Source organism: Mercenaria mercenaria, chromosome 2 (genome assembly GCF_021730395.1).
Source record: "Mercenaria mercenaria strain notata chromosome 2, MADL_Memer_1, whole genome shotgun sequence".
Lineage (NCBI taxonomy): Eukaryota > Metazoa > Mollusca > Bivalvia > Venerida > Veneridae > Mercenaria > Mercenaria mercenaria.
The window spans coordinates 66,026,664-66,053,975 of record NC_069362.1 but is presented as its reverse complement, the minus strand read 5'-3'; the positions used below and the strand labels follow the sequence as shown (position 1 = coordinate 66,053,975).

The 27,312-nt window shown below is 36.1% G+C and overlaps 1 protein-coding gene across 1 annotated transcript in view; it reads right to left on the bottom strand.

The window, feature by feature from the left end:
• Positions 1-6,472: 6,472 nt before the first annotated feature.
• The window catches only part of LOC123564136 (RNA polymerase I-specific transcription initiation factor RRN3-like), a 32,942-nt gene continuing 12,102 nt past the window's right edge, over positions 6,473-27,312 (bottom strand). Inside the window, exons 7-15 of the mRNA XM_053536806.1 lie at positions 23,929-24,003; positions 23,103-23,199; positions 21,579-21,709; positions 20,709-20,839; positions 15,183-15,355; positions 14,455-14,563; positions 13,591-13,719; positions 11,725-11,800; positions 6,473-9,831 (exon numbers count right to left, since the gene is read on the bottom strand). Coding sequence (XP_053392781.1) covers positions 9,694-9,831; positions 11,725-11,800; positions 13,591-13,719; positions 14,455-14,563; positions 15,183-15,355; positions 20,709-20,839; positions 21,579-21,709; positions 23,103-23,199; positions 23,929-24,003 — 1,059 coding nt within the window. The 3' untranslated portion in view covers positions 6,473-9,693. The remainder of the gene's footprint in view (positions 9,832-11,724; positions 11,801-13,590; positions 13,720-14,454; positions 14,564-15,182; positions 15,356-20,708; positions 20,840-21,578; positions 21,710-23,102; positions 23,200-23,928; positions 24,004-27,312) is intronic.

Here is a 27,312-nt window from a genome sequence, read left to right as displayed (position 1 = left end):
GAACTTATTTAGGAAAAATGTTGATGCCGGACGATAGATGTACACCAGATTATCCACCTGTACTCCTCGAGATCTGTGCATTAATGTTTTCCACAATATTTTAATTGTCATTCATCTGTAAAAGAAACTTCGTCAGCCAATAAACATAATAATGTTTTCATCTGACCTATTTACACCACGGACCGATTGTCACACTGACGATTCTGTGATACTTGGATGAATTTTAGATTGTCTGAACGGTGAGAATGATGACGTCATGCCGTGTTTACTCCGTTGTTCCGTCTTACTGACAGCTTCACAAGCAGACGACATTTCCCTGGTATCACGCCGACTACATTCGTCATTGTTGGAAGGTTCGATTACCTCCAGAGTATTTCTTCTTATAAAGAAACAAACAAGAACACGAAAACAGATTGCACTAATTGACCCGTTAAGTTCTTCAGATTCGCAATCGCAATAGTCCTGCTCAGTATACGCTTGCTGTTTTCTCCGCTTGAAATAAAACCATAGCTGTATAAAATCATCTTTATGGCCAAGCAGATATCCGTTTACAATGCATACAACACCCAGAACAGTCAGTACAGGCCCGACGTAAGGGAAGGACCCTATGACGTTACGTTTGGTGCTAGTGTAAGCCACAACTGTAAATATCACACCAGACACTAAAAGTGTGAAACCAACCAATACCAGCACAGCTCCGATTCCCTGCTGCACATCTTTGTCGAGAATCACGTGACACAATCTTGTGAGCAATCCTCGCCGTGATGACTCTTTGGGGAAATTCATCAGGCAGCTTCCATTTCTCTTCAATTAAACCCATCAGATACTGTCTGTTATGTCTGTAACATGCATCAATATAATTAATCGTAAATTTTATATTTTACAAAAAGAAAACAATCAGAGTACCCCGACGGTCAAATGTTAGCTAAAAAGGTCTAGCTGTTAGAAATGTAATAACAAACATAGCACATCTATACGTGTTCTTTGTATACACCTACCATTAAATATCAATTTTCTACTATTCTATGGATCATTTGACTTTTAATAAGAAGTAGGTCATTCAAAAATTCTTCATTCGTGTTCCTGTTAGATTATGCATGTAATGGGCTTCAGGCCCTGCTTTAATCTTACCAACTTCAAAAATTCCCGATAATTTTAGAAGTGCTTTAGCCGTGAAAGACACGTACAAATCTTATCATATAATACTGATCAATCGATAATACATATCACTTTTCGTCTACATTTTTTTTATAAATTAGTACTCACGTTACGGGTAAATCTCCAATGTAAATTTCCGCAGTGTTAACCTTTTCCTCAGCCCGAGGAAATGTCACCATTTCACACCCAGCTACCGTATCAATCAATGCATAATGTCATTACTTCATTGCCATATTCTATTTTACCTTTTATTGACGTATTGATCAGAGCTGCTGTTGATAGTCGATAAGTAGTATTTAGTTAGCGGACTTTTTCCCAGACTGTAAAATACGGTGATATCACTAGTAATGCTCAAAGGAAAGTATTCCTTGTTTTATATGCACTTTCTTATTAAAAAGAGGGTCTTGTAGGCCCGCATCTCTCATCTAACCTAGTTTTGAGCCAAGATGACCGTTTCCAGTCTGACCTAGATTTCAACGAGACATTCTGTCTAGCAAGCGTAGCTTTTGACCCTAGATGGCTCAGCTTCGAACTTGGCCTAAATAAAACAAGACTATAATTGAGCAGGAAAAGTTTCTGTTGCCATACCTACAACTGTAGCAATCGGTTAAAAATGTGTTGCATATTTTCTATATTCAATCAAATAAAAAGGTCTGAATATTCTCAAAATTGCCAGCTATCTATAAACCAGGTTTTATGAAAATTAAAGTCAACCTTTTTGTAACTGAAGGACGGACAGATAAACGGACTTGAACACATTTTCTCCAATGCCTTTTTACGTGTTTCATGAAGAAATCTTAACTCTTGATCCGCCTTTTCTGACAGACAGACGGACGGACGAGGGAACTGTCATATCAATGAACAAATATCAATGTTCATATTTTGCGTATTTCAAAATACGTTCTAACAAGGTGTCACGAAAAAAACCTCTTGCACTTTTTCAGAAATGGGAGAATCCACATTCTGATGGATAGATAGAGGAATGAGCAGTAAAATAATCAAAATAGAATCTTAGTATCATGAAAATAGCTCGTGTACTTTCTGGTCTTTTTTTGGTCAGATTTCAAAATGTTTTGCCATAGCAACTGCATTTCCTAACTCCTTTATCTCTATACCAAGTTTCATTGGAATAACACAATGCCCATTTCCAAAGTACAGTTTACATTTCCTCGTATACAGACAAATGTTTTAATGTATGTGAAATACTGTTTGCCTGAGAACCAGTAAAACAAGAGGACCATGATGGTCCTGAATCGCTCACCTCTTCCCATATGACCCAGTTTTGAGTATGACGTCGTTTTTTTCTATTATTTGACATAGTGACCTAGTTTTTGAGCTCATGTGACCCAGTTTTGAACTTGACCTAGATATTATCAAGATAAAAATTCTGACCAATTTTCATGAAGATCCATTGAAAAATATGGTCTCTAGAGAGGTCACAAGGTTTTCCTATTATTTGACCTATTGACCTAGTTTTCGAAGATACGTGAAACTGTTTTGAACCTTACCTAGATATCACCAAGGTGAACATTCTCACTAATTTTCATGAAGATCTCATGAAAAATATGGCCTCTAGAGAGGTCCCAATGTTTTTCTATTTTTATACCTACTGGACTAGTTTTTGACCGCACGTGACCCAGTTTCGAAACTCAAGGTGAACATTCAGATCAATTTTCATGAAGATCCATTGAAAAATATGGCCTCTAGAGAGGTCAAAAGATTTTTCTAATTTTAGACCTACTGACCTAGTTTTGACCCAGTTTCAAACTTGACCTAGATATCATCAAGATGAACATTCAGACCAACTTTCATACAGATCCCATGAAAACTATGGCCTCTAGAGAGGTCACAAGGTTTTTTTATTATTTGACCTACTGACCTAGTTTTTAAAGGCACGTGATCCAGTTTCAAACTTGACCTAGATATCATCAAGGTGAACATTCTGACCAATTTTCATGAAGATCCATTCAAGGGTATGGCCTCTAGAGAGGTCACAACGTTTTTTCATTATTTGACCTACTGACCTACTTTTTGATGGCACGTGACCCACTTTCGAACTTGACCTACATATCATCAAGATGAACATTCTGACCAATTTTTATGGAGATCCATTCACAAGTATGCCCTCTAGAGAGGTCACAATGTTTTTCTATTTTTAGACCTACTGACCACACATGACCCTGTTTCAAACTTGACCTAGATATCATCAAGATGAACATTCAGAGCAACTTTCATACAGATCCCATGAAAAATATGGCCTTTAGACAGGTCACAAGGTTCTTCTATTATTTCACCTACTGACCTAGTTTTTGAAGGCACGTGACCCCCTTTCGTTCTTGATCTAGATATCATCAAGATGAACATTCAGACCAACTTTCATACAGATCCCATGAAAAATATGGCCTCTAGAGAGGTCACAAGGTTTTTCTATTATCTGACCTACTGACCTAGTGTTTGAGGCCGCGTGACCCACTTTCGAACTTGACCTAGATATCATCAAGGTGAACATCCCCACCAATTTTCATGAAGTTCTCATGAAATACATGGCCTCTAGAGAGGTCACAAGGTTTTTCTATTTTTAGACCTACTGACCTAGTTTTTGACCGCACGTGACCCAGTTTCGAACTTGACCTAGATATCATCAAGATGAAGATTCAGACCAACTTTCATACAGATCCCATGAAAAATATGGCCTTTAGAGAGGTCACAAGGTTTTCCTATTATTTGACCTACTGACCTAGTTTTTGATGGCACGTGACCCAGTTTCGAACTTGACCTAGATATCATCAAGGTGAACGTTCTGACCAATTCTCATGAAGATCTTATGAAATATATGGCCTTTAGAGAGGTCACATTGTTTTTCTATTTTTAGACCTACTGACCTAGTTTTTGATGGCACGTGACCCAGTTTCGAACTTGACCTAGATATCATCAAGGTGAACATTCTGACCAACTTTCATGAAGATCTTGTGAAATATATGGCCTCTAGAGAGGTCACAAGGTTTTTCTATTTTTAGACCTACTGACCTAGTTTTTGAAGGTATGTGACCCAGTTTCGAACTTGACCTAGATATCATCAAGTTGAACATTCTGACCAACTTTCATGAAGATCCTTGAAAATTATGGCCTCTAGAGTGGTCACAAGGTTTTTCTATTTTTAGACCTACTGACCTAGTTATTGGCCGCACATGACCCAGTTTCGAACCAGACCTAGAAATCATCAAGGTGAACATTCTCACCAATTTTCATGAAGATCCATTGAAAATTGTGGCCTCTAGAGTGGTCACAAGGTTTTTCTATTTTGAGACCTACTGACCTACTTTTTGGCCGCACGTGACCCAGTTTCGAACTTGACCTAGAATTTACCAAGATGAACATTCTGACCCATTTTCATAGATCCCATGAAAACTGTGACCTCTAGAGATGTCACAAGGAAAAGTTTACGCACGCACAGACGCACGCACGGACAACGGATGCTGCGCGATCACAAAAGCTCACCTTGTCCTTGTCACTTCGTAACAGGTGAGCTAAAAACTTGAGAACCATAATTTTTGGAAGGATATTTTTCTGCTTGGATAAAACTTATTCCCAAGACCAAAACAATCAAACAGATGAATGTAAATAGGGTGAACCCTTTATCAAACAAGAGGCATAACCGGGCCCAAGTCACTCATCTGAAGAGGACCTTGCTTCTCAGCAAGTTTCGTGTTCACCCACTAAGCAGTTCATTAAAATCTATTTAAAGTTCTTTCTTTTATTTTTATTTTGCTGCGGTAGCTCATACAAGCAGCCAAACAAAACCATTTTAACAAACTTGAAAGAGGACCTTATGCTACATACCAAATTTAGTGAAGATCAGCCAAGTGGTCTATGAGAAGTCATTATCTAAAGTTGTTTTCTTCATTTAGCTCTGATAGCCCCTAAAAGGGCTCAAGCTAAGCCTTTTGAACAAACTCAAGAAAAAATGGCTATATGTATGCTACAGTCCAAGTTTGGTGAAGATCCATAAAGTGGTGGAGGAAAGTCATTTAAAGGCTTTTTAATCCCCTAAAAGGGGCCCAAGCAGAAATGTTTAAACAAACTTGAGAGAAGACCCAACAAAGATGTTACAGACTATGTTTAGTGAAGATCTATCACATGGTTCACGAAATGGAATTATTTGAATACTTTTTTTTCTATTTTTCTATTTTAGGCTCTGGTGGCCCCTAAAACGGGCTAAGCCAAAACATATGAATAGTTTTGAGAGGACCATACAAGGATGCTACTGACCAAGTTTGGTAAAAATTTGACCATTCATGAGAAGACGTTTCAACATTTTCTATTTATAGCTCTGGCAACCTCTAAATGGAACAAATCAGACCCAAATGAATAAATTAAAGAGAAGACCATACAAAAATGCTAAACAGTTTGATGATCCATAAATTGGTTCATGAGAAGTAATTAACAAGTTTTTTTCTATGTCTAGTCCTGGTTGCCATTAAAACAGAACCATTTAACAAATTGGAGAGAGGACCATACAAGGATACAAGATCCATCCACTTGTTCATGAGAAGCAGTTTCAAGCTTTTTTTATGTTTTTAGCTCCAGAAGCAGAATCGTTGGAACAAATCTGAGAACGGATCATATAAGGATGATAGATACCAAGTTTGGTGATAATCCATTGCCTGGTTGTTGAGAAGGTGTATAAAGTTTTTTTTCTGATTTAAATTCTTGAAGGGGCCAAGTACCCCATTTTGAAAAAGATTTGGGACCAGACTTAATAATGATGCTACAAACCAAGTCTGATGACGATCAAGCTAACGGTTCATGTGAAGAAGTAGTTTAAAGAATATTTCCATTTTTAACTCTATTGGCCCTTAAATGGGTCCAAGTGCCTCCATTTGAACAAAATTGGAAAAAGCCTTTATAATAATGCCACAGACAAAGTTTGATAAAGATCCACCATGCTGTCAAGAGTTGTTGCAGGTTTACTAGTCAGTTAGTGGCTCCTAAAGATGCGAAATTCCTGACAAATTCGATATGGTCAAAACTTGATGCTCAAACCAAGTTGATGAAGATCCTCAAGAGTTCCCAGACGCTGTTTAAATTGGTTTTTTTAATATCAGCTCTTAACTATTAACTAGCCCTAAAAAGGGCCTGTGTGCCCTAATCTGTAAAATGTTGCGAGAGGCCTTACAGTAATTCAACTGAACCGAAGTTTGGTGGAATAGACTATGTAACATGATGGACAATTCTCATTCTTATCCATTCAGTGACAGTATCAGTACAATTAACTTGGACTCCGGGGTTTCACTTTAAAATACCAAACATACACTTAACTATTTTCCTTTTTATTTTGGGACAGATACTTTAAAACTCAACAATGTTCTTGGTGGACATCTATGAAAACTAATGTAAAGTCATACAACATAATTTATCATATCTAAACAGATGAATGCATTTTATGAAAGATACAGCTTAATATAAAGGAAGACACATTAATAAATTTTTCTTTTCAAAACTATTGATAAAAAAAAAGTTTTCATCTTTTTTATGTTTAAGAAAATGAAAGGAAAAAATCTGTCAAATATATCACAACACAATACAAGGGTAAATGCCATGACAAGTGTGACAACATAAAATAGGATGTATGAACAGTGAATCCACTAAAAAGTTTTTAATTTGTTTACAACTGGAGTGTAAACCCCATCAAAACTAGAATCTCCGTACCATAATCTCAAGTCCATGGTTTAAACCTGCTCAGACCTTGTTAAATATACTCCTCAACTTAGATGAAAATGTCATATTAACTCTGGTACAAAAGGGCCATGTATCACTTACTTGACCTAGTTCTCATCTAATTTGACCTAGATTTCACTGACACTACATCAGGTAGAAAATGTGACATCTGGAGTAAAGCTGAACAAACTTTTCTTATGATTTTACATTGCAACCTTGTTTTTGACCCAGATGACCCACTTTCTCATTTGACCTATACCATATTCACATAAGAGCTAAAAATTTATAATTATAATGATAAATTGTCCAAATAAATTCTACATAGTTACAGTTCTATGTAGAACTAGAGCTATCACTAAAGGTGATGAATGTACCCCCCGCATGCACTGACACAGTACATTGCAATTTGACGCACACAAGATTGCATAATTATGTGGACTGTATGTATATAGACTGTATGTATACAGTATAGTAACAAAAAACAAAGTCCCATAACTATGCAGAATATTTATCTAAAAGAATGTAACATGCACCATGCACAACTAGGGTTGGTACTGATCACTTGTGTGAAGTTTCATTAAATTGTGTGTAAGGGTTTGGTAGATTAGGCACGCACAAGATTGCATATGCAGACTGTATGTACATAGTATGTTTACAAGAAACAAAGTCCCATAACTCTGCTATTTTTGTCGCTGAAAGAACCTAACATGCCCCATGCACAAATACTGTTGTTACTGATCACTTGTGTGAAGTTTCATTAAATTGTGTCAAGGGGAAGAGGAGAGATGGTGCGCACAAGATTGTGTCTATGTATATAGTATAGTAACAAAAAAACAAAGTCCCATAACTCTGCAAATTTTTTTTCTGAAAGAACCTAACATGCCCCATGCACAACTACTGTTGTTACTGATCACTTATGTGAAGTTTCATTAAATTGTGTCAAGGGGATGAGGAGAGATGGTGCGCACAAGATTGTGTCTATATATATAGTATAGTAACAAAAAAACAAAGTCCCATAACTCTGCAAAATTTTTTTCTAAAAGAACATAACATGCCCCATGCACAACTACTGTTGGTACTGATCACTTGTGTGAAGTTTCATTAAATTGTGTCAAGGGGATGAGGAGAGATGGTGCGCACAAGATTGTGTCTATGTATATAGTACAGTAACAAAAAAACAAAGTCCCATAACTCTGCAAATTTTTTTTCTAAAAGAACCTAACATGCCCCATGCACAACTACTGTTGGTACTGATCACTTGTGTGAAGTTTCATTAAATTCTGTCGAGGGGATAAGGAGAGATGGTGCGCACAAGATTGCGTCTACGGACAGACGGCCAGACAACCTGAAACCAGTATACCCCCCCTTACAACTTTGTTGTCGGGGGGTACAATAAAATCTATGATAAATCACTAGGATTCTAACATGGGAATACATTTGTCCACTGCTATAGAAAACAGGGAAATATCTTGCTCGTCCAAACCATCCAACAGAAACTAAGCACATGACTCCAGCAGGTATACTACACTGATAATTGTATTGATTTCATTATAATGGCCACTTTATTTATTTAATTATAATATTTAAAATATTTCATTAACACCAGTTTATGGTTTTAATAAAGTTAAAAAACTGTCTCCATTCAACAAACAATAACAGCAAGCATGCAATTTAAAAGCAACCAAACACAAGACTGATTCTCTGGTGTCAATAGATTGAATGCATAATCTATCATCATTCACAAAAAACATGAACAAAATGGTGCTGTTCCAAAAATCTTTCAAAACTCGAGACAAAAATTACAATGAAAATTAAATAAAAGCTACTAATTTTTCTGACTGCAAAGATCAAAACTACATTGACAGAACTATATGCTTTTTCTATGACTTCAGGATACTTTAAATAAAAATCAGGACCAGTTTTTTTTTTTTATCTGAAGCAAATTACGATTTAAATTAATGTTGGCCAGTCCTTTAGGTGTTGAAAATATAGGTATTGAATGCTATTTTTGTGCATTTAGATGGGTATAAAATGCAACAATTATTCAAGATTTGCTAGCAATTTCTTGGATTTTCAAGCAGTCCCAACATTGTTTATACCCGTCTAAATGAACAAAAAATAAAATTTCATTTTAATTAAATTTCATACATTATAAGAATGTTACCTTCTTAAAATGGCAATCAACAAATATGTGTAAAACTACTTAACAAGTGCTTCTAAATATTACATTGCCAGACATTCCAAAATTTTATTGTACTTGATACAACTGGCAAAATATAATTCAAATACAACAATATCAGTAGAAATGTCTCTTTTACAGAAATATCTATTTAATTTACACTTATTTATCCTAGCTTAACTTTGATGAAAAGCCTTAAGCTTATTTGAATCACTCTCAAGACCGCTTCCTGAAAAAACCTGTACTAATGTCATATGTGAAAGTGCTGTCATGACCAAAGCGGGACTCAAATCCAAGACCCTCGGGTGAGCAGCCAACATTTTAACCACAAGACCACCGCACCCCTAAATTGACTTCTTAATATATACTGCGGCATATTCACTATGAATGACAGCAGTAAGACTTTCTGTTTGTAATAGAGGAACACTTATTGACTGATGTACAGTACTGCTTAAAACACCACTGCTATCATTCATATACCGAGGGTTCATCGCAATAAGGATGTATCTAAATATATAATAACTATATGTAGATATGCCCTTATTGCGTTGAACCCTCGATACTGCAAGTGAGCGATGTCTTAAACTCTGAAGACAACAAGAATAGAATACTTTTCTTTAAATCCCAGTTGTCTATGTTTAAAGTATGTGTTTAAATCCAGGTGATGTTCCGTAACTCATCAAATCTGTTTTATCAACCAGACTCCCAGTCATTGTTACTATGTCAACAGCCTCTGATGAAGGGATGTCATCTGTGAACATTTCATCTTCATCTTCCTGTAATCAAAATTAAAAATACTGTATGTCAGAAACTGCTAGTTCAAACACTTGTTTTCTTTTCTCAAATATAACATATCTTTTCAGTGAAAACTAGATCTATCATAGAATTCCATTAATACCAAGCACCCTGCTCCAGTCACCTGGGCATATGTTGCTTACAGAAAACATTGGTGGTTTTAAGATATGATATATGAAAGGCAAAAGTTTATGATTTTACACATTTAAGGGTGTAACAGTATGTGATGTATCATCACTGTAGGGTGCAAATATTATGATACAATATGGTTCAAACAAATATTTTAAACTTGATAATGAGAGGGGAAGCGAGTAACAAGTAACACTACAAATACAGCTAATTAAACTGTATCTTAGCAAGCTATTACAAAAATTGTTCAATGTTACGTTTTCTTACATAACAAGAGCACCGCCTTGCGGGTGCTGACGCTCATCTGATTTTTTTTGTATAATAGAAATATTGTCCTACCCATGATTTTCTAAGTCTAAAAAGGGCCATCATTCTTGCAAAAAGCAGGATAGAGTTATGTTTCTTGATGTACAGTGTCCACTTATGATGGTGAAAAACTGTTGCAAGTTTTAAAGCAATAGCTTTGATAGTTTATGAGAAAAGTTGACTTAAACATAATACTCAACCAAGAAAATGATTTTCTAAGTCCAAAAGGGGCAATAATTATTGCAAAAAGCAGGATGGAGTTATGTTGCTTGCTGTACAGGGTCAGCTTATGATGGTGAACAAGTGTTGGAAGTTTCAAAGCAATAGCTTTGATAGTTTAAGAGAAAAAGTTGACCTAAACATAAAACTTAACCAAGAAATCTGATATTTTCTAAGTCCAAAAGGGCCATAAATCTTGCAAAAAGCAGGATGGAGTTATGTTTCTTGCTGTACAGGTCAGCTTATGATGGTGAACAAGTGTTGCAAGTTCTAAAGCAATAGCTTTGATAGTTTAGGATAAAAGCTGACCTAAACATAAAACTTAACCAAGAAACTATTTCTAAGTCCAAAGGGGCAATAATTTTTGCAAAAGCAAGATGGAGTTACGTTTCTTCATGTACAGGGTCTGCTTATGATGGTGAACAGTATTCTAAGTTTCAAGCAATAGCTTGATAGTTTAGAAGAAAAGCTGACCTAAACAAAAACTTAACCAAGAAATCTGATATTTCTAAGTACAAAAGGGCATAAATCTCGCAAAAAGCAGATGGAGTTATGTTTCTTGCTATACAGGGTCAGCTTATGATGGTGAACAAAATATTCCAAGTTCAAAGCAACAGCTTGATAGTTTAGGAGAAAGCTGACCTAAACATAAACTTAACCAGGCAACGCCGACGCCGACGCCGACAACCGCTCAAGTGATGACAATAACTCATCATTTTTTTTCAAAAAATCAGATGAGCTAAAAACTGACACCCAGATGGGACAAATTTTGACCCCCAGAGGTATAGTTAGAACATTGGATAAAGATCACTATACAATGCTACATGCAAAATATGTGAGCTCAAGGCATTACAGTTTCACACGATCACAAGATCTGTCTGTAAAATATATTGACATTTAGTATGTTATGATGTACCACATTATCACCAAGCATTGGATAAATTATCAATATTACCCCATTAAAGACAACTATCAATATTACCCCATTAAAGACAGGTTATTAGAAATGACATCAATATTTACAATAAACAGACCAACTGTCAGTTGCTAAGTAAATAAATGTTCTCTTCCTGCAGTATGTCTTCTCATATTGTAGTCACTGTAAATAGAAACCCAAACAATACTTTACCATCCTATACAGCATGTTAACTGTGACTTGAAAAATATAATCTAACAAGCCTATCGGATTAAGCTTCCTTGATTAGTCCTGTCACACTTACCTCCCCTGAGGAATCATCATCAACTGCTACACTTTGATCATATTTTCGGTAATGTGGTTCTACATACTTCATAGATCTGTTGTATATAAATAATTTAGAGGTATATCTAAACTGCTATGATATTACCAGTTTAACTGTCTATACTACATAATTATTCCAGCTAAATGCATGATCAAAACAGGGCTCTTATATTTAACAGCCTGTAACATGATAATTACAGTGAAATTGTTTTTAAAATGCTAATTACATTGTATGCCTGGTAGAATGTAGAAATACGGATCAGTGATCCAGAGTTTGATGCCCAGGCAAGGTGTATGTTCTCCATGACAACTAATAAACATCATTGTGTCTGAAATCATTTGTCCTCCACCTATGATTCACACTGGGGAAGTTGGCAGTTACTTGCTGGGAACTAGTAAGTACTGGTACAAAACAAGAGCACTGCCTTGCGGGTGCTGACGCTCATCTGATTTTTTTTTTGTATAATAGAAAAATTGTCCTACCCATGATTTTCAAAGTCCAAAAAGGGCCATAATTCTTACAAAAGCAGGATGGAGTTCTGTTTCTTGATGTACATAGTCAGCTTATGATGGTGAACAACTGTTGCAAGTTTCAAAGCAATAGCTTGAATAGTTTAGGAGAAAAGCTGACCTAAACATAAAACTTAACCAATAAATCTGATATTTTCTAAGTCCAAAAGGGGCCACAAGTCTTGCAAAAAGCAGGACAGAGTTATTTATCTTGCTGTACATGGTCAGCTTATGATGGTGAACAAGTGTTGCAAGTTTAAAAGCAATAGCTTTGATAGTTTAGTAGAAAAGCTGACTTAAACATATTACTCAACCAAAAAAACTGATTTTCTAAGTCCAAAAGGGGCCATAATTCTTGAAAAAAGCAGGATGGAGTTATGTTTCTTGATGTACAGGGTCAGCTTATGATGGTGAACAAGTGTTGCAAGTTTCAAAGCAATAGCTTTAATAGTTTAGGAGAAAAGGTTGACCTAAACATAAAACTTAACCAAGAAATCTGATATTTTCTAAGTCCAAAAGGGGCATTAATTATTGCAAAATGCAGGATGGAGTTATGTTTCTTGATGTTCAGGGTCAGCTTATGATGGTGAACAAGAGTTGCAAGTTTCAAAGCAATAGTTTTGATAGTTTAGGAGAAAAGCTGACTTAAACATAAAACTTAACCAATAAATCTGATATTTTCTAAGTCCAAAAGGGGCAATAATTCTTGCAAAAAGCAGAATGGAGTTATGTTTCTTGATGTACAGGGTCAGCTTATGATGGTGAACAAGTGTTGCAAGTTCCAAAGCAATAGCTTTGATAGTTTAGGAGAAAAGTTGACCTAAACATAAAACTTAACAAAAAAATTTGATATTTTCTAAGTACAAAAAGGGCCATAATTCTTGCAAAAAGCAGGATGGAGTTATGTTTCTTGCTGTACAGGGTCAGCTTATGATGGTGGACAAGTATTCCAAGTTTCAAAGCAATAGCTTTGATAGTTTAGGAGAAAAGGTGACCTAAACATAAAACTTAACCAGGCAACGCCGACGCCGACCAAGTGATGACAATAACTCATCATTTTTTTTCCAAAAATCAGATGAGCTAAAAAACAACAACAGGAAAATCTGGTTAGATTAACCATTATATAACTGATATTCTTTTGAAAAACAGCACTTAACCCGAAGAAAGCAAACATTTTATGCTCTGTCTTATGTTAAACAATTTACATGGATGCATCATATGTACATTTAATGAAGAACCCAATGTCAAAGCAACAGAAAAATCTTAAACAGATTCTAGAAAGCAAAGAAAACAGTGTAAAAGAATATTAAGTAGTTTCAGTATGAAAGATTCTTACCTTTTTAATAAATAAGGATCAAAAGGAAAATAGGTTTCAAATGATGTTTGTGAACTGCTACTATCTACAGGTAAAAACGATCTGTTATTCTGCTGTATGATGTGATCACAGAATGCCAACTGATGTTGTCTGTAAAATAACAAGCAAATTCAGTGAACTGGTGTCAGCCCTAAAATGAGATAAAAAGGTTTCACCCTTAAAAGAGTTAAGTATCAAGCCAGTATCTACCAGTATCAAAACATTCGTCATAGTGAAAAGTGGCTACGCCATATGGCAGTCATGTTTTTTGACGAATCAAAATAATTTGAACAATCTCAATAGAGGGTCACACAAGGACCATTTGTGTAAAATTATGTTGGTCCAGCAGTTTCACATGAGATTAAAAAAAAATCTACTATACACATACAGGAAAAAGTGACCATGCCCCCTGGCAGTGATGTTTTTTGACAATATTGTGAAATAATTTCAAAATTGGACCATTGATTTAGGAAGAGATGTTGTTTAATGATTTTTCTATTTTAAGCTCTTGCAGCCCCTAGATGTTGTTTGAACAAAACTGTTGACTACAGACAACAGACACAGCGTGATCACAACAGCTCACCATAAGCACTTTGTGCTCAGGTGAGCTACAAATGTAGATGCAGGATGACTGACAATGGGTGGAAGATTATCCACCTATCAGACTACCTTACATTCACAAGCATTTGCAATCTTCTTCTGTACCTTCAAATACAACACAAGGAAATGGCCTTAATCATAGTCCAAAAATCAAAACCTTTTTAAATATTTCAGTTGTAAAATATGAATCAAATATGCAATTATTGCTATTCATGAGATATTTTATAAACAAACAATATTACATACCTTGTTATTGAAGCAAACGTTTTGACAACAAGCGGTAAACAGACTTTTAACGGGTTGAGACGACTTTGAACTAAATGTTGAAACTGTAAACTCTTTGCCCATTTTAAACCTGAAATATTCACAACCAAACCCTAATTTACCAATGTTTCAATCAAGGTTATAATGCCACTTTATAATACTTACTAAAAACATGTACCACTGCACTTCTTTCTACAGTTTTTTTTAAACAGTGCTAACTTGACTTTAAATATTAAGAATGAATTAGAAATAGGATGGAATCATTGCAAATATTGAAGAAGATAGGAAAAAAGTTTAAGGTTTCAACTATTATCATCTATATTTCATTCTTATTCCATGTAACAGACAACACGTCTACGTCCCTGCAAGGGGTTCGATGATAGAACACTTACAGTCAGGAAGCATAACTTTGACAAGAACAATGTTGCAATAATATCACAGTGATTGAAACTAGCACAATCACATGAATGGTAAAAGGCTGAAGTTTTCAAAAACTATAAAAGTTTACATACCTGGGATTTAAATACATTTTTATCAAATTAATATAGCAATACTGGCAAGTATCTGAAAATGCTACTTTCTAACACTGACATACATTTGCTATAATTAGATTTTAATGAGCTACAGATTTTCCAAAACAATAACTGCCAAGAAAGAACAGAATGTTCAAGATTTAAGCACTACCATATACTGTTAACACAGTTACATACCTGCTTTAGTTTCAAATATTTCTTTTTGCCTGAAGGCGAACACATAGAAGACAGACTGACAGACTGAATAGAAAGGACCATGATGTACAACATCAGCCATCACACAGTCCTGACATGTGTGCGTGTACGTGTGTGCCCACTTCATCATCAGCTCTACGGTCCTCATCACCGTCCTATAATACAGTTACATTAGGGCATGAATCACCATCCAATTATAGAATTATAGGACACAAATCATCGTTCACAATTAGATATACAAGGACATGAATCACCATCCTGTAAAAAGTTACATTAGGACATGAATCACCGTCCTGTAATACAGCTACATTAGGACGTGAATCACCATCCTGTAATACAGTTACATTAGGACATGAATCACCATCCTGTAATACAGCTACATTAGGACGTGAATCACCATCCTGTAATACAGTTACATTAGGACATGAATCACCGTCCTGTAATACAGTTTCATTAGGACATGAATCACCATCCTGTAATACAGTTACATTAGGACATGAATCACTGTCCTGTAATACAGTTACATTAGGACATGAATCACCATCCTGTAATACAGTTACATTAGGACATGAATCACCGTCCTGTAATACAGTTTCATTAGGATGTGAATCACCGTCCTGTAACACAGTTACATTAGGATGTGAATCACCATCCTAGTATGTAGTTTTCATTGGGTATGAAATACCTGAGCATGTTTAGTGTGGGGTATGGAGAGTTTTCTCTGACGCAGGTTTTCTGCATCTCTGACACAATTTTAGGGCCAGGGACCTGCTCTTGTAACTTACATTGTGTCCTTGGGGCATGCAAAAATCTGATGCTCCATTGCAATGTTTACCACACTTTCAAGGCTTTCAACTGTTGCTAAATAAAACACCAATTCAAAATCATTCTGGCACTTGCACACGCTCTTACAAAGCAAATAGTAGGTATATAAAGCCTCTACATTTCATGATTAGTCAATATGGCCGACAGTGAATTTTTTTTTTCTGAATGAGCAAGTCAAAGATGAAACAGGCCACTATAACAGACAAGTTTGGCCTGACACCGACGCAAGCGTCAACTGAAACACACAAGAATATTGACAGTGCACAAAAATCGTCATCAAATATGATGAGGCAAAAGAACACAAATTTCTGGCTGAATTGTTTTGGATACGGTACAATGTGTCCTCAAACGACACGTTTTTTCACTCTGTGAACAAGAGTGCCAGAATGTCACAATATACGCCCGTCACAGCAAATTTTTTTACACTAGCACCTGTATTTGCAGATGTAATTTTAATTTTGTGGTTGTTTAGTAATCATTGTAATTCTTTTGTTTTTGTAAGTCCACAAAAAAACTCCTTACCAGGTAGAGATACCTTAAAATACACCTAAAATTAGAAAGTAACAACTATGTTGTACCACAGAAAAGTGGTCTTGGTTTTTCCCTACGGTCAATTATAAAAAAGTTACAATATAAGTTATTTATAGTAACAACTAAGGGAAGTTAATCTTTAAAAAAAAAAAAAAAAAAAAAAAAATTCCAAAAAAAAAATTGTAAGTCCACACAAAAATCCTTACCAGGCAGAGATTGGTCAAAGTACACCTCAAAATTGGATGTAACATGCATGTTGTACTACAGAAAAGTGGTCTCGATTTTTCCCTACGTCTAGTAATGAAAAAGTTACAATATAAGCTATTTATAGTAACAACAAAGGGAAGGGAACTGCGCATGACACTTCGTCTCATGATGGTGTATAATTGTGCCAAGTTACATCAAAATCCCTCTATGCATGAAAAAGAAATGCTTCGGACAGTCATTCTTGTATCTGACCTTTGGCCTCTAAGTGTGACCTTGACCTTAGACCTAGGGACCTGGTTCTTGCGCATGACACTCCGTCTTGTGGTGGTGAACATTTGTGCCAAGTTATATCAAAATCCCTCCATGCATGAATAAGAAATGCTCCGGACAAAGTTTTCATTCTTGTATCCTTTGACCTCTAAGTGTGACCTTGACCTTAGACCTAGGGACCTGGTTCTTGCGCATGACACTCCACCTCATGATGATGAACAATTGTGCCAACTTTCATCAAAATCCCTCTATGCATGAAGAAGATATGCTCCGGACAAAGTTTTCATTCTTGTATCCTTTGAGTATCTTGTATCCAAGTGTGACCTTGACCTTAGACCTAAGGACCTGGTTCTTGCGCATGACACTCTGTCTCATGATGATAAACAGTTGTGCCAACTTTCATCAAAATCCCTCTATGCATGAAGAAGATATGCTCCGGACAAAGTCATAGTCATACTTGAATTTGACCTTTGACCTCTAAGTGTGACCTTGACCTTAAACCTAGGGACCTGGTTCTTGCGCATGACACTCCGTCTCATGATGGTGAACAACTGTACCAAGTTTCATCAAAATCCCTCCATGCATGTAGAAGATATGCTCCGGACAAGGTCTGTGGACGCCGCCCGCCCGCCCGCCCATCCGCCCGCCAGGGGCGTTCCCATAATACGTCCCGTTTTTCAAATGGGCGTATAAAAAGTGAAAAAAAAAACAACAAATTTATTCAAATTGGGTGAGCAATTTCCAGAAATCAGTATCTAATGCAAAGAAAAATAAGATTGGCATTGCTTCCTGTATAATGACTTAAGTTTCTTACATATAAGCCTATAGTAAGTACATGTCACACACAAGAGCATGGCTGTTTTTGACCTTAAGGCAATAATTTGGATAGTTTTGGTAGCGAGTCAAACCCTTATATCACATGCCAAATATCAAAGGTCTAGAGAAAAAAATGTTTAATGCCTGATAGCTGAAAACCTATTTTTAACCAAAAGACCCATAATATGTTCAATGAACCAGAACCATTTGAACAACTTTGAAAGAGGGCTACCCAGAGATTATTTGTGTAAAGTTTCATCAAAATATATTCAGTGGTTTTGGAGATGTTGTTTAAAGCAATTGTTGATGAAAAGTGACCATGCCCTCTGGCGGCCATGCTTTTTCAAGGATCAGAAAAATTTGAACACTATTTGTAGAACGTCACACAAGGACAATTTGTGTGAAATTATTTTAAAATCGTGGTAACAGCTTTATACACGATTTTCTAAGTTTCTACTATATACACATAGGGAAAAGTTACCACGCCCCCTGGCAGCCATGTTTTGTGACGAATCAGAATAATTTGAACAATCCTGGTAGAGCGTCACACAAGGATGATTTGTGTAAAATTATTTTAAAATCAGGCCAGCAGTTTCACAAAAGATTTTTTAAATTTCAACTATATACATATAGGGGAAAGTGCCCACACCCCCTGGTGGTCAAGTTTTTTCACGAATTGGTATAATTTTTTGGTAGAGGGTGACATAAGGACCATTTGAGTGTAATAATTTCAAAATCTGACCATCGGATAAGGCGGAGATGTCTCTTGAAGATTTTTTATATTTTTAGCTCTGGCGGACCCTATGTGCAACCAAGCAGAACTGTTTGAACAACTTTGGTAGAAGACTATCCAAGGAACATCCATGCCAAGTTTCATCAAAATCCATTCAGTGGTTTTGAATGAGATGTCTTTTAAACATGACTGTTGATGGACAGACGGACACCCACACGGCGGACACAGTGTGATCACAATAGCTGACCATGAGCACTTTGAGCTCAGGTGAGCTAAAAATTGAAGGTTTTCACTACAATGTTTAATGGTTTCTTCCAACATAAACAAGTGAATGAAGTATTGCCATGCACTACAAAGTCCCCTACTGTAAGGCACCTAATTTTCTCTACTGCAGGATAACATAATGAACTGATATCTGTCAATGATGTATAAACAATATTGTACTATATATACAATATGTTATAACAACACACTTGGATTAAAATGTGCATATACAAAAACCCACAGTTGTTTTCATATTGAAATGTTTTTGCCGATTTTAAAAAAGTTATCATATAAGTTATTTATAGTACCAACAAAAGGAAATTAATCTTAAAAAAAAAAAAAGGTAGAGATAGGTCAAAATACACCTAAAAATTGGATGTAACATGCATGTTGTACCACAGAAAAGTGGTCTCAATTTTTCTCTATGGCCAATAATAAAAAAGTTACAATAAAATCTATTTATAGTAACAACAAAGGGACATAATTCTAAAAATAGGGTGCCTCATGGTGGTGAACATTTGGTCCAAGTTACATCAAAATCCCTCAATGCATGAAGAAGAAATGCTCTGGACAAAGCCATTCTTGAATTTGACCTTTGACCTCTAAATATGACCTTTACCTTAGACCTAGGGACCTGGTTCTTGTGCATGACAATCCGTCTTATGTTGGTGAACATTTGTGCCAAGTTACATCAAAATCCCTCCATGCATGAAGAAGAAATGCTCCAGACAAAGTAATTCTTGTGTCTGACCTTTGGTCTCTAAGTGTGACCTTGACATTAGACCCTGGGCTTGGGTTTTGCGCATAACATGTTGTCTCATCCATGGGAATATTTGTGCCAACTGATATCTAAATCCTTTTTGCATGACAAAGTTATAGACTGGACAGGAAAAAAATCCTACTGACCTTTGATCTCAAAGTGTGACCTTGACCTTTAAGCTAGGGTACTGGGTGTTGCGCATGACACGTCATCTCATCATGGGGAACATTTATGCCAAGCAATATTGTAATCCCTTGATGGATGACAGAGTTCTGGATCGGACAGGAAAAAAACCTTATTGACCTTTGACCTCCAATTGTGACCTTGACCTTTCAGCTAAGGGTCCAGGATTTGCGCATGACACGTCATCTCATCATGGGGAACATTTGTGCCAAGTAATATTAAAATCCCTTAATGAAAGTCAGAGTTATGGACCGGACACGAAACAGACCCTGTTCATGCTATGTTAACATTTGACTGCTAAGTGTGACCTTGACCTTTGAGCTAGGAGTCTGAAAGTTGTGCATGACACATCGTCTTATTATGAGGTACATTTGTGCCAAGTAATATTAAAACCCTTCATGGACGGCAGAGTTATGGACCGGACAGGAAAAAAGCCCTGTTGACCTTTGACCTCCAATTGTGACCTTGACCTTTAAGCTAAGGGTCTAGGTTTTCGAACATGACACGTCATCTCATCATGGGGAACATTTGTGCCAAGTAATTTTAAAATCCCTTCATGGATGGGAGATTTATGGACCAGACACGAAATTGCGGACGGACGGACAGACGGACGGACGGAATGACGGAAAAGCGCATCCTATAGTCCCCGAAACTGGTTTTCAACCAGTAGGGGACTAATAAACTGCAAATTATAGCATGCAGTTGGGTAAAAAGTACCAGTACTTCTTGACGAATGAAAACTTAGAATTTATTCCACTGCGAGACTTTCAGTTTTTAGGCCATTTTGGTGAAGTTAAACCTTCTCCTTTATGTTAATATAATAATATCTTTTTGTTTTAAAGAGACAAAAATTCAGCAGTTGCTCCTTTGCATCTTGTTTTGCAAGCATGGTACCTTTTGACTGACATCTAACACTCACCTTATAGAAACAAACTTGGCTCTAGCCAACAAGCTGCCCATGTAAGCCACGGCTGACTGCCTGTATACAGAATGTACATTTGGATTCTGTACCAGCTTCCACAGGTAGTCCAGAAACCCATCACATAATTGCTGAAACAAAACAAACTTGTATTGTTTTTATCTGGACTTATCTAACATGAATCTAAGCATGTATGCTCAAAGGTTTGGGTCACTCGAGTCCTGACTACTGAAGCATTTTCCTAATCCCCTTGAGACCTTGTGAAGTCAGTATTTCATTGTACACAAAACAATTACTTTTATAACAGTAGATATGGCTGTCAATTTAAATACTGATTTTTCTTCCTAAACTCACATACTTATTTTGTGCATAAAACCATAATCATTTCTACAATAACTGCCCTGTTGTTGTTTAGTTTTAAGTCATGACACAATTTAGGTCATATGATGACTCCAGCTTGCAATGGTAGAGAGGAAGACCCAAGGTGCCCCTCTGGGAAATATTTCTGGCATGTTCAGACACCTGGGTAGAACCACCAAAACTTGTGAGAGTTCAAAGGATGCATTTCTCACATGTAACTATAGAGATAAGGAGCAACCTTCAGCTCTAATAATGCTCTGTTACAATGAGCAATGAATGCATACTTCTAAATAATATACATGTACTTGTGTATCAGTGAGAAGATTGTATGAAATTTACCATTCTGATGATTTAAGTTCACCTGTCAATCACTGGGAGGTATTTTCCTATACTTACCATTCTGGTGATTTAAGTTCACCTGTCAATCACTGGGAGGTATTTTCCTATACTTACCATTCTGGTGATTTAAGTTCACCTGTCAATGACTGGGATGTATTTTGCTATACTTACCATTCTGAAGCTGACTAGATAAAACATGATGAACTGTATGTGACAGCAAGCATATGTGGGCAATATAACCTTCTCAAATATATACAACATCTCACGATAAAACCTCTTTGTGCCTTCCCACTCCAACTCCCCTGAAATTATACAAAAAAAACACATACTTAAATTAATAGAGCAAACAACAAGAGCTGTTAGAGGAGACAGCGCACTTAACTATTTCCCAGGGTCTTCCATGGCAGAGTGGTTAAGGTGGCAGACTTCAAATTACTTGTCCATCACTGATGTTGGTTCGACCCTCACTTGCGGCATTGAATTCTTCATGTGAGGAAGTCATCAAAGCTGGAAAGTCACCATATGACATATAATTGTGTCTTGCGAAGTTAAACCAAACAAAAAGAAACTATTTCAGGGCAGGATAGTGAAACAGGGCACATCTGAGAAGCTGGAGCTATCACTGGAGTATTTAATGACTCGAATGTGGGTGATGACACTGGACAGTAGTTTAAGTCTGAGTTAAATGTATTTCAAGTAAGAACATAGATAGAGTGAAAGTGTATCTATCCATTGGCTAAGGAATATTTCTGCAAAAGTGATGCACCATGTGTCATATCATGTGGCTAAAAATATGTAACAGCCAAATCAAGTTTGAATCAAATCCATTTAGTAATAACAGAAGGAGAGTGAAAATCCATCAAAACATTAACCTGAAGGGGAAGTAATTTATAAAATATTGGCATGAGAGTTATGGCTCTTATGTCATAATGATTTGGGTGTTGATGAGGTATAACTACCTTAAGTTTGAAGCAAAGCCATGTAGAATAGACATCAACGCTGAGTGAAGTAGGATAACTCTCCATATAATACATTTAGTCAAGCTTAAATATCATCAAAGTGATTTTACAAGCTATGAAGACAAATGTTTGTACTTTTATCTAGGGGATTAGGGCCCAGTTTTCATGTTATAGCCCAGACAACATGACCATAACCTACACCTATAAATGTGACCATAAATTTATGTTTGGACATTTATTTTTTTACTAAACATTTGTGCTAAGTAATACTAAAATGCCTCGATGGATGGCAGAGCTATAGACAGGGCAAAAAACAGTCTCTGTTAACCTTTGACCTTTCTGTGTGTGACCTTGAACTTGGAGCCTGGGCCTTGCACACGTCAGGTAGTCTAGTTATTTAGAACATTTTTGCAAAGTAATATGAAAATCTATTGACTGGTGGTAGAGAAATGGATCTGACAAAAAAGCAGGACAGGTAATGCAGACACGGTCCATTTCTATGCCAAAGAAGTTAATGGACAACATAACATACTACTGTAAACAGTGACGGCTTATTGGATAAGGTATCACCCTCAGGATTAAAAGTTTATGGGACTGAACCCAAGTGCAGTTAGGACCAAACATTGTAAGTGACATCAATACCAGTTTTTACTCCAAGGGACTGAAAAATACCTCACACATCATTTAAACATATCACTGCAATGACTATTGTTATCAGAAAGTGTAAAACACTTACCATCTTTATGACAAACAGACTGTATGTATTCAAACAGATGAACCATTAGAACATCTAATTTGTCAGTATACTCTATCACAGGGCTCGTTTCTTCATCCTGTAGGAAATAACAAACAATATACAACTTTCCTCCCTGGTAAAATATCCAAAATACTGATTTTCATAGCATCAAATATATATGTTGTACTTTGGTTTTCAAAATACTTTTGAATAACAGCTAAAGATGAAACAGAAGAATTTGATTTTATCCCATTATCTTAGATTCCAGTATTGAGTAACAGTGGCTGTGCCTTTATGATAAAATCAATTTACAAATTTTTGTAAAGTGCTGTATATAAACACAAAGGTAAGGCCACTTTCACATGTTTGGACTTTTTTCATTTTTATGATATTGCAGTTATTTTGACAACAAAATAAATCTATTCAGCTTTCACTAAACTATTTAAATCTTTACAATATGTTTAAACTAAATATTTAAGTTTGGATTTTTATCATTAGTTGTGTTAAATACATGCAAGAAGTCAGATACACTTCTGAAAGTGCATATCACCTTTCTTAAGCTTGAGAAATCAAAGATCAAGGCAAGCTAAGTATATAGTTAGACAGAATTTTTTTATATCAACTTTTTTTTTCTCAGCAATGGTTTGGTAAAGATCTAGATAAATGGAAATAATATATTTAATAAAAGTCTGCAAATGATAACTCTTTTCTGTAACAAGAGCTCAATGCCATCCTGTCCAAACATATTTTCTAATGGTAATCAACTCTTAATGTAGTACTGTAATAAAAATTCTGAAGTCAAATGAAACCATCTAGATACACTCACCATATTGAATATACCACTTTCTTGACTTTCATCTTGTAATCTCGCTTCTAATATGGCTGACCTAGGAGCTCTAGTCTGCAAGTACAATAATTTTATAAAATATATTTTCTTTTTCTATTAAAAACTACCATATCCTACATATATCACAACCAGGAACCTGATATTACAAGTGTTATGATTTATCCTGTAACAATGAGTCACACCAAAACAGAAACAAAACTCCATTCTATTAACAATCTCATCTGCTGATAATAAATTATTATACTATTAAACAGCTGTTCCATGATAGCATTCAGAAAATGTGTTAATTCATTACTAAATACTGTAAAAGTATTTTTATTGAAATTGAATGTCATCTCGATGTGGTGAACATTTGTGCCAAGTTTCTTTAAAATCCTTCAAGCAGTTCAAGAGTTACAGAGCGGACATGAAACAAAGCCAAGTGACCTTTGACCCTAACTGTGACCTTGACCTTGATGAGAGTCAGACAAAACATGCGCACTACAAGTCCTCTCAATGTGGTGAACATTTGTGTCAAGTTTTTTCGAAATCCTTCAGGGGTTAAAGAGTTACAGAGCTGACCTTTGACCCCTACGTGTGACCTCGACCATGAAGCGAGCCATCCGAAAAAAGGTCCAGCTTGCTGTCTCGATGTGGTGAACACCTGTACCAAGTTTCTTTAAAATCCTTCAAGCAGTTCAAGAGTTACAGAGCGGACACGAAACAAAGTCATATGACCTCTGACCCCCAAGTATGACCTTGACCTTGAAGTGAGCCATCCAAAACATGTGCTCTGCATGTCGTCCCGATGTGGTGAACATTTGTGTCACATTTCTTTGAAATCCTTCAAGAATTACACATGCTAACAGACAGACAGACGGACATCGGTATCATAACATAATATGTCCCTTTGGAAAAAGAATGGATCACAAGTCAAATGGGTTCTATAAATCACAAGAAAGAAGGGGTTATATACATCACAAGTTAAAAAGGATTATGGAGTCCATTCAACTGATGTGTAATAGTTTTGCTTAAGTCAGTATTAGAGGGCGTGAGAGGTGTTGCATATTTTATTACCTCTCATGAACCGACTCAATCAAACCGAGTCTGCTATTATTCTGCTTAGTTGCATTCTTTGCTTCCAAAGGATCTTTTTACAGATTTTATTAACTATCGCAACAGCAATCTTTAAGTGTCATTATGGCAGCTGTAAAAAGTCTCCCCATACTTGGATTCAGTGTTGTTATATTTTCTGGTCCTTTTGGATCATGGAGTCCATTCAATTGATGTGTAATAGAGTTTCGCTTAAGCCGGTGCTAGGGGGCATGAGAGGTGTTGCATATTTCATTACCTCTCATGAACAGACTCAAACTGAGTCTGCTATTATTCTGCTTGGTTGCTTTCTTTGCTTCCAAAAGATCTTTTTACAGATTTTATTATATACATAATAAGTAAAGAAGAGGTTCTATAAATCACAAGTAAAGATGGGGTTATATACATTACAAGTAAAGAAGGGTAACATACATAACAAGTAAAGAAAAGTTATAACATTACAAGTAAAGAAGTGTAACATACATAACAAGTAAAGAAAAATTATATACATCACAAGTAAAGTTTGTTTGTTTGTTTTGGGTTTAACGCCATTTTCAACAGTATTTCAGTCATGTAACGGCGGGCAGTTAACCTAACCAGTGTTCCTGGATTCTGTACCAGTACAAACCTGTTCTCCGCAAGTAATTGCCATCTTCCCCACATGAATCAGAGGTGGAGGACTAATGATTTTAGACACAATGTCTTTTATCAAATCGTCACACAAGTAAAGAAGGGGTAACATACATCACAAGTAAAGAAGAGTTATATACATCACAAGTAAAGTAGGGGTAACATACATCACAAGTAAAGAAGGGGTAACATACATCACAAGTAAAGTAGGGGTAACATACATCAAAAGTAAAGAACGGGTAACATACATCACAAGTAAAGAACGGGTAAAATACATCACAAGTAAAGTAGGGGTAACATACATCACAAGTAAAGAAGGGGTAACATACATCACAAGTAAAGAAGGGGTAAGATACATCACAAGTAAAGAAAGGGTAACATACATTACAAGTAAAGAAGGGGTAACATACATCACAAGTAAAGAAGGGGTAACATACATCACAAGTAAAGAAGGGATAACATACATCACAAGTAAAGAAGGGGTAACATACATCACAAGTAAAGAAGGGGTAACAAGTAAAGAAGGGGTAACATGCATCACAAGTAAAGAAGAGGTAACATACATCACAAGTAACAGGGGTTCCACTAGACCTGAAAACCCAAGAGTCCCAGGACCCTTGGGCCCAAATTTTGAAGGGTCCTTTTCCAAAATACAGGAGTCCTGTCCCAACACGTCCATATAATTGACTATATTCTTTTTATTTAGTAATACGTAGATCTTTACCTAAGAAAACAATAAACCCAAGATCATGTTACAGCATAATAAAAATGTCAGTTTCAGGTCATATAGTCTCATATTGTAAACTAATATTTATCAAAATTCATGTTATTTTGATTAGGTTTTTCTTCTATATTTCATTTAATTTTTAATAACAGAACAGTGCTATAACACTCTATAAAAATGTATCCAAAATGTACTATCCGGATACTGGTACACTTTCGGAATGTCATCGGAAAGTAGTTTTTGCTTAGTTTACTTGGCCAACTAAGCTAAATCGGAGATAGTTCCTCAAATAATGATGCTATTTATCATTAAAAACTGCACTGAAAGTCAGTTTTTTTAAGGAATTTTGGAAATATGCATATGACATCGGGTGTAATTAGACTCGTGAACGGACATTCTAAATTTATTTTTGCTTTCAAAATTCATCAAAATTTGTGAAGTTTCTTGTTGAAATTACGGTATGATCACTTAACAATGGTCTAATTTAAAGTTGGCATGAAAAAATCTTGCAGGGCACTTTTCACATGCTCGGTAATCAGCTGCTTACGATAATTTAATAATTGGCGCCTTTTTTGACAGTACACAGGATCAATACTCTTTATCAATTAATTTCAACACTTCATTGATTCTTCTTACCTATGTGCACTCACCGTGACGTAACTTGCTGATAAAAAAATCAGCGAGGCATGTCTACAGGAGAAAGGGCGGGATTTAGCAGAAGATCAAAGGCAGGAGGGCATGACCGCGAGTGTTTATTTTGGAATACACGTGTCTATCGTGGAAAAGTTTTACTGAAGGAAATGAATGATGAGAGAAAGGATTATCAAAGGAAAATGCCTCCGGGTCCCGAAGGACGCACAGGCAAGTATCATGCCGGGTCCTTTGAGCGTCTTTTGAAAATCTCCCGGGTCCGGACCCGGGGTCCCGGGTCAAATGGA